At 37.3% G+C, this 13090-nt stretch overlaps 1 protein-coding gene across 2 annotated transcripts in view; it reads right to left on the bottom strand.

The window, feature by feature from the left end:
* The window catches only part of LOC138742398 (fatty acid CoA ligase Acsl3-like), a 71951-nt gene that overhangs the window by 29627 nt on the left and 29234 nt on the right, over window positions 1-13090 (bottom strand). For both annotated transcript variants that reach the window (XM_069896717.1, XM_069896718.1), the window contains one exon: window positions 1212-1389. In XM_069896717.1, coding sequence (XP_069752818.1) covers window positions 1212-1389 — 178 coding nt within the window. The remainder of the gene's footprint in view (window positions 1-1211; window positions 1390-13090) is intronic.

Raw genomic sequence — 13090 nt, 5'->3', positions numbered from 1 at the left:
AATCTGGCATTTGAAATTGAAAATACTTAAATTTTTACAAACGACTCAACTAGCCTCTAGGCTCCACTCCAATACTGAAATCAACATGGATATCCACAAGGGAATGTTATTTGGGCTGACTGGCCACTAGTCATGGCAGTAACTCATCGAGAATATTGTCACCAGGTCAAAGGGTGTTTTCTCATGTCTTAATGTAGGCATGCCAATGACTTTTCAATTTAGAAATCTTTTATTAAATGTCTTTTGACAAATCATGGGAAAAAGTCTTGGAAAGATTTTGAAGTTCTCGTTAAAAAATAACAAGCAAGTCATTAAAATGTTCATCTATTATATTCCTGAAAAATGTGATCCTATGTTTTAATATTAAATAAAAACACCATTCTCCACAGCTGGAAAGATCATTACTGTTACTTGTATCCCTCATTTGGGGATATTTAGTAAATTGGAGTTTTTCCAGGACATAAAAGTTGGGACACTGAATAGCATGAGCATGCACTATGAGATCTGGAAATAATGAAAAGGGGCCCAGGTCTGGCAGAGGCTCAAGGTGCAACACCATTTTGTAGTACACCATTAGGATCTAGCATTAATGGAAATATAAAGGCAGCACAACTTCTGCTTGATCCAGAATCAAATTCCAAATATATTGCATTTGAAATCTGCAAACAATTCAAAATAATAACTAGAACATGTTCTATTAGTTTTAGCCTTTTGTGAAAGCACCCAAACACAAATTAAGGCAACTACTTTGTTTGCTTTCTGCATTTTATTTCTTTCACTGCAGGAAATATCAATCTGCCTGGTGATACAATTCAAATCACTTCAGAGTTCCATTTACCTTTGTTGGTATTTTGTCAGGCATATTTTAATCTGCTGGTGCTCACCACAGTTCAGCATGACCTTGCATTCATCTAACACCCTCAAACCTGCATTTTGTAATCAAATGTTATGAGGAAAATATGGCTGAAGTGTTAAAATTTTCTCATCTAACTGGTTGAGTACAATTCCACATGGTGTACTCCCCCAGGTGTCATAAATAAACAGAAATTATAATCAATAGAAAGGGGTCAATCATCTGTTCAGTTCTGTTCATCCCTTCAAAAATGAAATGCAAATTTTATCTCATTAACGGTTACTTAGCTCTCCAGTTATCACCAAGCATTTAATAGAGAAACATATATTGTGAATATACAAAGAAATGATTTACTCACGAGGAAAATTGTACATGAAGCAGGATTGTGCAGCTATCATCCACTCAGCTCTGGTTTCACAAAAGATGGCTATGTTGCATTTGGGTCGCTGGCCCAATACAACCAAACCACTGCCAAAATGCACAATACGACGATAGACCTCTTCATAGGTGAGCCATTTGTAATTCCCAAGAATCAGCTAGGTTGAGTAAAAGAAAAAAAAACAGAAATTATTTTCAAATTCTAATAATATGGATATGAAAATATTGTTCATACTCAACATACAAAATCCAAATGATCTAAACATCAGCAACCATCATTCAATTTTAATTCAAAATATGACAAATATTGTGCAAATTTGATATTTAAAAATTGAGCAGAAGGCAGTCAAATTATTTTCCAATTCAGCCCCTCTTCTAATCAGTTTTGGCTAGGCAGGCCATCTGATGCCCAGACCCATTCTACTCTTGTGTAACTCTCTATGAGGTGCCATATAATGAAACATCACTGAGAGAGCAAGATATTTCAGCTTCACACCCTGCACTCAAACTATCCAACTTGTTGAAACGTTGATTCCCTTCTCCCATCCCTAGCCTTTTATCCATTTTAGCAACAATGTTGGGAAGCAATTGGGGTATTACAAGAGAATGAAGAAAAAAAAGTACAATTTCCAATCATTTTCTCATGTCTAAATTTTTAAAAAGTAATTCCAAAGTTACAACAGTTGCGTGGGAACACCCTCATTAAATGTCTTATCTCTTTCTGCCGTATCGCACATCAAACCAGACACTTCCATTTACAGCCAGCAGAATGCACAGTTAGTATTAAAAAAACCAATCGGCTGGTGGAACGCAGCAGGATGAGCATCATTAGTGGGGGGAAAAAAATGATGTTTCAGGCTGGAGTCTTTCAGTAAGACATGTGACCCCAGAATGGACAGATACTTTATTCTTTATGCATTCTCTCTCTATGGAAAAGAGGCTAGGGATAGGAGAAGAGAATCAGACATTTCAACAAGTTGGATGATTTGAGTGCAGAATACGAAATTAAGTTACCTTGCTTTTTGTGGCATTTCACTATATGACACCTCAGAGTTACACAAGAGTAGAATGGGTTTGGGCATCAGATAGCTTGACAACCAAAACTGTGCTGAATAGAAGAATTTCTGAATTAGAAAATCTTTTAACTGCATTTCTCTCTCTCTCTCTCTCTCTATATATATATATATATATACACACACACACATATATAGTTAACAATCACAGGTTTAATTTTGAAGTTATTTTGATTCAGAATTACCTCACATATTCTACTGACTGCATATACAGAAAATAGAACGGTCTTGACAACAAAATAATATCCAAGAGACACTGGCAGACTCTCAATGCTAGAATTTGGAGCAAAAAAAAACTATTAGACCAACTCAGCTGGTCAAGCAGCTTCATTGGGAGAAAAAAAAAGAATGCATCGAATTTAATCATGATCTGTGAAATTATGCATTGCACCATTTTACATGTCAGCATCGTGAATTTCTCTTTTGAGAACACTGTGCATGGTTTTTCAGCTGTCTGTTGCAAGGCAGTAAAGCAGCAGCATGGAGACTCATTTTGATTGAGAAGCAATGAGCTTAGTTATTAATAATAGGGCTAAACTAATTTACAACATTGAGGATACAGGAAATGTAATCAGTTTAAGCATTTTCTCAGAGCCAATCAGCAAGAATTTTGCTATTGTACTTTGAACTATAAGTAGGATGTTTTGTGATGCTCTATTATTTTTGGAAAAGGAGTTTGCTTCTTCTTTAATCCAGTAGTCAAAGAGAAATTCAAATACAATCCAAGTAAATCAAAAGTGCATAAGCCGACTAACACTGAAAATACAATTATAAGTGATCAGCAATTCTCATGATATTCAATGCAACTACTGCTGCAATTGAAAAGCCAATGCCTGACTGAACCCACTGTTAGGCTTGAATATAACTGAAAAAAACTCTGATATTATCAGCCACTTTCTTGCTCTGGCTGCCGAGGGGAAAAAAAATGACTTTGGCAATTTGAAAGGGCAATTGCAGGATTTAGACACCAAGATGACAAGAGAAAACATGTTAGCCTGTGGTGGCAAGAAATAATAGGATGCTTTATGAAATACTGTATCTACATCTGATGACTACATCTGCAATGAGAGGACATTTCACTACAAAGCAAAATGTAGTGTATGTGACATTTGTGTTTCATTGCATAGACAGGAAGCTGTGCAGACAATTGATAGTATTGCATACTCTAGACTTTGCCCAAACTTTGAATTTGAATTTTCTGATCTCAAGTGACATTTCACTGAAGGATTCCTTCAAAGGATATTAATCTAACTTACTTGAATTAGAAAGACCATTGTAATTTTCTGATAAGAGAGTGCCTCATGTGGAAGTCAGGTGTACGTCTGTGAGTCAAATTAAAAGGTGAAAACACCAAGATAGAATTTTTCATAAGCCACTTTCAGGTGGCCACAATACCCATCTGTGAAGCAGCCTATTGTACTCCTATGCGGCTGTCGGGTGGCCACCTGAAAGTGGAGAACCCAGCCAGGAGGTATACCTACCCAACCCTTCTCCTGTAGGTATAATATCCTCCTCCAAGAATCCCCTGTTGCACCTGAAAGCACACAGGCCTTTGGGCCCCACAATGTTGTGCAGTCATATACAGTATAAACCTACTCCACAACAATCTCACTTTCCCCAACAACCCTCTATTTTTCTTTTATCTGTGGACCCATCCTAGAATCTCTTAAATGACCCTATTGTATCAGGTTCCACCACCATTTCTGGCAATACTTTCCAGGCATCCACCATTCTCTGTGTAAAAGAAAAGTGATACCTCACCTAAACTTCCCTCCATTCACTTTTAACAAATGTCCTCTGGTACTTTCTATTGTGGCTCTGGGGAAAGGGTACTGACTTTCCATCCTATCTATGCCTCTATTAAGTCTCCTCTCATCCTTGGTTACTCCCAAAGAGAAAAATCCCAGCACAATCATCTTGCTTTGTAAGACAGGTTTCTCATTCCAGACAACATCCTGGTAAATCTCTTCTGCACCCTGTACATCTCTTCTACATCCTGTAATGAGGCGATCAGAACTGCAATCAAATTTAGTTTATCTAAGGATTATTACCAGTAAGTTGTATAATTTAGCAAAAAGGCTTTGAAGAAGTTCTCAAAGCTTCAATAGTGATAAGCTATTGATAAGGACAGCAAGCAAAATTCTGTTTCAACAGAAGGAAGGTGACAGAAGTGTGCTTATAAGAAAGACCCAAGATATTAGGAGTTTGAAGTCTTTGTATGTAACATAGATGTGCATTTACACAAGCAGACAAAGAAAGCAGTGCAAATTAGAAATACAGCTGTCAAAGAATACAAGGAAGTAATAAAGACTCTCTCTAAACTTCCTGCTGCCTTGAGAAAGCAGCCAACATGTTAAAAGATTGTCCACCCTGGTCACATTCTCTTCACTCCCTCCTGTCAGGCAGAAGATACACGAGTTTGAAAGATTCACCACCAGATTAAAGGACAATTTCTTCCCTGCTCATGAGTAAAAAATGGCTGTTCTTGCACTGTTAAAATAAACTTTTTCCCTATAACATTACCCTCGCCCCTTGGCCCTACCTGTTGTTACTCAAGGGTAGGTGAACTTACTTGGATTGCACATAAAAGTAAGTTTTTCCATTGTATCTCAGTACATATGAAACTAAACAATTCAAATGCGAATAAATGAGATGATGAGAAAAGTTAAGGCATGTAAGATAGCAACTTTAAGGCAGTGTCTTGAAAAAATTAATTGTTCACATGGATAGAGGGGACCAGAAATAACAGATTAGCAATTAAATCAGAAGAGTGAGCAAAGATAGATATCAAGGACAACAAGAAGTCATACAATACAGAATCCAAGGGAGAAAAGCAATATAGGGATGAGTAAAAGAAAACTTGCCTCCCTTATTGCTAGAAGGGCCATATTAATGAGATGGAAAGATGTTATCCCTTCCACTTACACTCAATGGTTGTCTAATATGATGGCATGTTTGACTTTGGAAAAAAATTGGATGTTCCACAACTGAAATGAATCTTAACTTTGTTTCTTTATAGGGTTACTTTCTTAATTATTTTCAAAATTTGTAAGATTAATTAGTTTCTGCTTTTTTGACCCCATTGCTTACCTTCCTTTTTTATTATTAGTAGTGTTAAGCCAATAGCCTTCAAAGGGAGGGGATCAATAATTAGCATAGTTTTGTAAAAAATGTTACATTGGTTTCAATGTAACAGTTATGCATTACTATTCAGAATACAAATGCTATACATTAACATTCAAATTTATTTTGATTGAAAGGACAAAATATTTGTAACAAGCTAAATAAATGTGTGACAAAAAGATAAATCAGTTTCATCTGTATGGTAAACGAAGTAGATGTTATGAACAAAAAAGTAGAAGAGAAGGGGGAAAAATAGTAAAACAATGATCATGAGGAAAGATCAATAGATCAGTGAATAACATCAGCACAGGTGACAATAACATACCACAAAGGGCTATGGGATGAATTCAATAGCAGCTGTATTTTTGTAGAGTATTAAATCATGAAAATGTACTAGTTATAGGCAGGTGTGACCTTTATTTACATTAATCATAGCTTCCAAACCACTTTTGACGGCATGCTTAAAGAATTTGAAACAGCATCTTAAAAACAATTTTTAAGGAGTGTAAACTTGCAAGAAAAAGTTACTGTAAACGTTCAGTGAGCATGTGAAAAGAACAGCACGAGTAAAATAACTTGTGGGTGCATAAAACAAGAAAAAAAAGGGTTAGTGGGCCACTTGGAAATCAGAAAATTTATAGCAGAGAAATAAAGTAACTTTTTAGGGATTAAACAGCTATTTGGCATGCATCTTCACAGAACTCACCATTCTAAGGGTGCAAGTTAAATTGGGCGGCAAGGAATTGTGGGCTGAAATGGCCTCTTATCATGCTGTATGTCTAAATTTAAAACTGTAGCAATTTGCACCTGCCTATGCAACATCTAAGAGTAATTAAAAGGCCCAAAAAAAAACCCAATCCCCACTTCTTACGATCTTAAATTACAGACTGAAATACTACTGGCTTCATTGGTTACAATCTTTTAAAAGTTCCTTAAGTTCTAGAAATAGCCACATCTTTATGAAATGAAAGCAAGAGAATAATAGTTATAACCTAGTTAGCCCAACACAATAGTCAGAAAAATAGTGGGAACACTGTCATATAATTTAAACATTGCTCATTTAAAGGACCCAGAAAAGAAAATATGGATCACTCCTCGTATCTCATGAGTCATCTCTCCATGAGACCAAATGTCAAGGAAGAAATACATCATCACACTTAATGCAACAGCTTTGGTAAACTGAGGTAACAGGTGCCTGAAAATCAAGACCTCAGACTTGGCACAAAGCTCATGGTCTACCAGGTAACGTGCTTCTGAGATCTGGGCTACTGACAGCACACAGCTGTAAAAATACCAACGCAATTTCCAAAAAATCTTTTTTGGTTTCACTACCATTTTTATTACTACAGGTATATAAAATGTTAATATTTTGATTACATGGACTTGTGTAACATTTATTTGATGCAAGCAATAAAAATATTGAAAAAGAAAGAAAATGAGAAGCGCCAAAAAAAAAGAAACACAGAAACCACAAACAAAAACAAACGCCAGTAAGGGTAGCATGGAAACTATGTTAGAATGACTTAAAATTCTAGCGAAATGCATGATTTGGTGGGACCTTGCTGTGCAGACAATATTCACATCGCATACACAGACTCTCAAAACCTTTTCCTCTAGTAATGGGAAGAGATAACCAGTCAGAGAGAAAAAAGGTGCACAGATCTGCTCAAGACCCTTCTTTAAAAAAAGCCATATTCTTACAGACTTTTGAAAATCCATATTCCATTACTGCTCAAAATGTAGAAGGTGCACTCGGAATAGTATCGGGAACATCAAGTTTATGCATTAGGAACACGCAGAAGCACTGTGTAACCTGTGAAAAGACACCATCTCACAAATTATCATCCTGTCAAGCAACTCCAACCTCATCTGTGGAAGACTCTGCAGTTCCTATATTGACACCCAAGTCATCTCAGAATCCACAAAACCAAACCAAATAAGAAAAAGACATTATATACTGAAAAATACTGGAAAGGCAGCTTCGATAGCGTAGTAGTTTGTGCAACACCTTCACAACAACAGCGATTGGGACTGGACCTGGGTTTGAATTCTGCGCTGTCTATAAGGAGTTCATACGTTCTTCCAGTGTCTGCGTGGGTTTTCTCTGGGAGCTCCGATTTTCTCTCATCTTTCAAATACCTGTAGGTTAATGGGGTGTAATTTGGGCAGCACTGACTCGGAGGGCCGAATTGGCCTGTTACAGTGCTGTATGTCTAATTTAAATTTTTAAAATTAATTTAAACATTTTTATAAAACATGTTTTGAGTTGTGTTAAGCTGAAGTTAACTTGCTTTGAAAAACAACACTGCCATCCACTGGCAAGAAACCTTCATGCATTTAACCACCAAAGAAATTGACTCAAAAATACACATCCTTGAAAATGAGGTATAATACTCAATCTCCACGTGAAAAAAAATCTATACATCATTAAAAAAATGTTACATGGCTTTCATGTAATTTCCATTATTATTTTGTTGCTCACGTCACACAGTGAAATTAAGTATTCAAGGATTTTTTTTAACAGTGTGCGTACTCGACATAAGAGAAAGAAGCCTGTCGAGCTCGCTCCAGCTGATCTGGCTATGGACACACTCCATCTATCTCCCTTTTCTCACCAACCCCAATTCCCCCACTATGCAAAACTCTGTGACTTAAATATACTTAATGAGGTAGTCTTTACTGCTTCCTTGGGCAGATATTTCCACAGGTTCAAAATAATCTGGGAAAAGCAATTCCTCCTCATCTCAATCCTAAAATTACACCTTTGAATCTCGAATAATTTTAATTGTTTCCTTAAAATCCCATCTCATTATTCTGAACTCCAGTGAGAATAGTCCCAGGCAACTCAATTTTTCATCAGACTAACCCATCTCTGGAACCAACCTGATGAACCTCCACAATCAGAATTTGTTTTCTTATGCAAGACCAGAACTGTATGCAGTACTGTAGGTGCAGAATCACCAGTATCCTGTGCAATTGCAGCAACATCTATTTGTTCTTAAATTGGATCCTCAACTTCCGCATCATCAGAACCTAATCTGGGGATCGGCAATATTATTTCCTTCTCGGTGACTATCAACACAGTGGCACTCCAAGGCCCTGATCTCCTTAATTAAGAACGTAACCCCACCTCCCTTACCTTCCTGCCTTTCCTTCCAAATTATCTGGTGCCCTTCCAATCAGCCCCACCCTGCAACCACATTCCTGTAATGATCACTAAATCATATCTCTTTGTAACGACTTGTGCCAGATGTTCACTGACCTGGTTTCAAAAGAGAATCTGAAAATCTTTGATTTTTTTTTGCATTTGATCTTTCTGTACTCCACTCTTTTTTTTCTAACTTTTGCTTTGGTCTTTATTGCTTTTCTACCTTTCCCTGCCTTATTAGTTTAAGCCCTCCTCAACAGCACTAGGAAATTGGATAACTCCCCAACCACTAAGACATTGATCCCAGCCCTGCCTAGGTGCAGTACGTCTGGTTTGTACTGGTTCCACCTCCCTCAGAACTGATTCCACCCCTCTCTCCTGTACCACGGCTCAAGCCACATATTCATCCTAACTATTCTGTTATTCCTATTTTGACTAACACATGGTACAAGTGGTACTCCTGAGATTACTACCTTTTGAGTTCCTTCTTCTTAATTTACCTCTTAGTTCCCTAAATTCAGCTTGTAGGATCTCATCTTTTTTTTCCCTATATCATTGGTACAGGCACAGCTCACTGTTCACCTGCAAGGAAACACAAAAGCTAGAAATTTCATTTATGGTAAGAGAATGCCTGTTTATTTCCACTTTCCATGAAATCCCCTAGCAATATAGCTCTTGTCACCCTTTTTCTTGCCATTTTGTGTTTCAGAGTCACCCATAGTGCCATGATCTTGGCTACTCCTGATGAACCATCCCCCCAAAAGCATCCAAAGAGGTAGATCTGCTTGCCTCGAATACCCTACAAGATTAAACTAAAGAAATTGAGAAATATTTGTTTCTTGGACTTTTCCCTGTCTTCTTACCCAGAGCAGGATTAGGTTTCATTGTCCACACCATTACCCCACCAGCTTCCACATTTTAAGTTTTCCCCTCACTTAACTCTCCAGTGTCTAAGTCCTTCTCCCTGGTGAATACCATTGAGAAGTATTAATTTAGGATATTATTGACATGGATTACCTATCTGGCCCTTGAGGGGACCTATACTTTTTATCTACCCTCTTCTAATATATTTCTAAAGGTTTTGAGGATTTTCCTTAATCTTGCATACAAATGTGACTTCATTGCCTTTTTTGCCATCCTAATTAGTTTTCCATTAATATATTCTATAGGCCTAAAATTACATATTCGATACCACCTTCCTACAGCTGATAAATGGCTTGATCAAGAAAATTAAAGCATAAAGTTCAAATTTATTGTCAGAATAAATGCATGATATCACATACAACCCTGAAATTCTTCTTCCTGTGGAAATGGTAAATTACCACTTATTGGTAATGCAAAAAACTACAAGATGAAATGTATACATTTAAACAAACAAACAAAGAAATGTAAACAAACTGACTGTGCAACTCAAGAGAAAAAAATCAATGAAATGTTAAAGTAGTGCGACTCTCATTGAGTTTATTGTTGAGGAGTCTGATGGTGGAAGGGTAGCAGCTGTTTCTGAACCTGGTGGCACGAGTCGTGGCATCAAAACCTCTTTCCACAACCCTTAAATATCTTTGTTAATGAATATATCTTGGACTCTTACCTTCACAAAGACATGCTGACTGATGTCTTACAATCTTGTTTTTATACCCCTTCCACATATCATATAGAGCGAAACCCCGATTTTACGCACCCTGATTTAAAGTTAATTTGGATAAAATGCAATGAGTCATTGGTCTTGGGCCCCGGGCGGGGGCCTCAGGCTCTGGATTGATTTAAAATGCATTCAGAATAACTGGGAGGTCCCTAATAAAGGAGAAATGCAGGTATGCAAATTAAACAGGGAAATACAGTGAAACTCCGATTTAGCATAACCCGGCTTTTTTTGCAATTAGATTTTATGGAACCAAACGATCTTGTTATAATGGGCTTTCTCTCCAGCAGCTGCTTCAAAGTTCAGTCTTGCACCTTTTCCACAACTTAGCGCATTAATTCAAGAAGCAACTTTGTGTTTCTCCATGTCTACCTGGAAGTTCACTCCAGGTTAAAGGGGTAGCCATGGGTACTTGCATAGGCCCCAGCTATGCCTGCCTTTTTGTTGGCTATGTGGAGCAATCCATGCTACAAGCCTACACAGTCAAGGCCCCTCAACTCTTCCTCCGCTACATTGATGACTATTTTGGTGCTACATCATTACTCATGATGAGCTCCTTGACTTTATCCACATCTGCCAGCTTCCACCCACCCTCAAATTCACTTGGTCCATCTCAAGCAACACTCTCCCTTTCCTCAATCTCTGTCTCCATCTCAGGAGAAACTCTCGACAGATATCTTCTAAAAACTGACCAACTCCCACAGCTACCTCTTCCCATCCTGTCCCCTGTAAGGATTCCATTCCATTCTCTCAATTCCTCCGTTTCATCTGAACCCAGGATGAGGACTTCCATGCCACATCATTAGATATCCTCCTTTAAAAAAAACACCTAGCTTTCCCTCTAACACCATCAACTCGGCACTCACCCGCGTATTCTCCATTATCTGCACATACGCCTGGCCCCCTCCGCCCCCACACACAAGGACAGGATTCCACTTGTCCTCACCTATCACTCCACCAAGCCTCTGCATCCAACACATCCTCTTCTGACATTTCCACCACCTACTAAGTGATCCCACCACTAGACATATACTCCCCTCTCTGCCTTCCACAGGAACTGGTCCCTCCATGACTCCTTTGTCCACTTCTCCCTCCCCATCAATTGTACCCTTGGAACATATCCCTGTGACGCAGAAGATGCTCCACTTGCGCCCACACCTCCTCCCCACCAACCTAATACAACCGCCATAGTTTTAGTCACTTCAGCACCCAAGAGATGTTCATCTACCGGGACCATCGCTTGAAGAGGGCGCACAAAATGAGTGAACCGGTGCAGACTCAAAAGGCCAACATGGCCTGTTTCCGCTCCGTAAATGGTTATACGGTTATATGGTCTCAGAAAACAAACAACACAGACAGCAACTCAAGTCCAAAATAAATGTAGTGAACTGGACCCAAGATGCAATGTCACTCTGTCACCAAATTTTGAATTTTTTGGCACATTTCCAAGTAGCATCCATCTTAATTTTAAGCTGTCCCTCAAGTGAGAGGTTGATTTGCTTCTACAATGGATTGTCATCTGAGTTTGTGGACTTCTTGGGGTGCAACTATATGCTCAAAAACAGGAAAATCCATTATAATCAATGGGAGAAACTTGCAAAACTCCACAAGAGCTACATATTCTGGCCTCAAAAGTAACCAAAAGCAGATAAACATTAAAAATGCTTGGTTTAAAATGCATTAGTAATCACTGAGGTAATTAATTTGTGTTTGAAAAATACACATTAGGTCTTCAATAGGCAATTATATCTTCTTTCTTTTTAAAACATTTTTATTGAGTTTAACAAAGTTTACTAATATAGAAAAAAAGCATGTCATATCATATACATATCATAAATTAATACAAATGTAATTCAAATCCATCCATATTTCTTGATTTAACATTATTTCTTAAAAATAACTCTGGATAGAAACCAATTGAGTTACATTATATCAAGCCTTGGTCATAACACAGAGTAATTAATGTCTGTCTAATGTGATGATATGTCTGGGACAACTAAAATTGAACTTATATATAAAAAAAATAAATTGGTTAATCTAAAAACAAAAGAAAAAAACTAAAACCAAATCTAATCTACCGCCTCCTTCTAATCAAGGTTACCTTATAGAGAAAAAAAAGTAAAGATATGGATCGAATAGAGACCTTCAGTAACTAGAAAGAGAATGGTCGGAGAATGCAAATTACTTATATCTGCCAATCATTATAGTATTCTATGAATAGGGCCCACATCTTTTCAAATTAACTTGATATCTCACATGGAAAGAATGCAAGGTATATGGGAAGTCAACTGACTAGGACCAATAGTGCACACTTCAAATTAGCATTTGTTTAAAAATAATAACAGCAGAGGTATACTCTGTAAAATATTGCTATTTTTGCTAACTTTTTTTCCTTAATATTTCCATGCTACAAGTAATGCACAATTTCCCAGAATGGTGCTCCCAATCTTCAGGTTTCTATTGGAATGCGTAGGAAAATAGAGGAGTTGCATGCTTTTCAATATTGTCTCATCTCATTGAGATGCACACATTTTAATAAATAAAGCATGGAATAGAATATTTCATATCATACTACATCATGATATTGGATCATTTGAATAGCTTAACTATACAAAAATCAGACTTACTGAACATGAAATATTAGGCAGAATAAAATGAAGCACAGAAAATAATTTGCAAAATTGCATATATATTTATATTTTGTTTAATGCTGAATTATATAATTCACAAGGCACAAAATGCTGAATAGTTGAATGTATTAAATTGTTTGGAGTGCATCTTTAATTTCAGTTAAGATGGTATGCAACTAAAATCTCCACTTGTTTGAGGAAATTAAAATACACGTGCACGTTATGAATGTTGCCTCGTGTTTT

This window comes from Narcine bancroftii, chromosome 9 (assembly GCF_036971445.1).
Source record: "Narcine bancroftii isolate sNarBan1 chromosome 9, sNarBan1.hap1, whole genome shotgun sequence".
Taxonomy (NCBI): domain Eukaryota; kingdom Metazoa; phylum Chordata; class Chondrichthyes; order Torpediniformes; family Narcinidae; genus Narcine; species Narcine bancroftii.
This window is presented reverse-complemented; position numbering and strand designations above follow the sequence as displayed.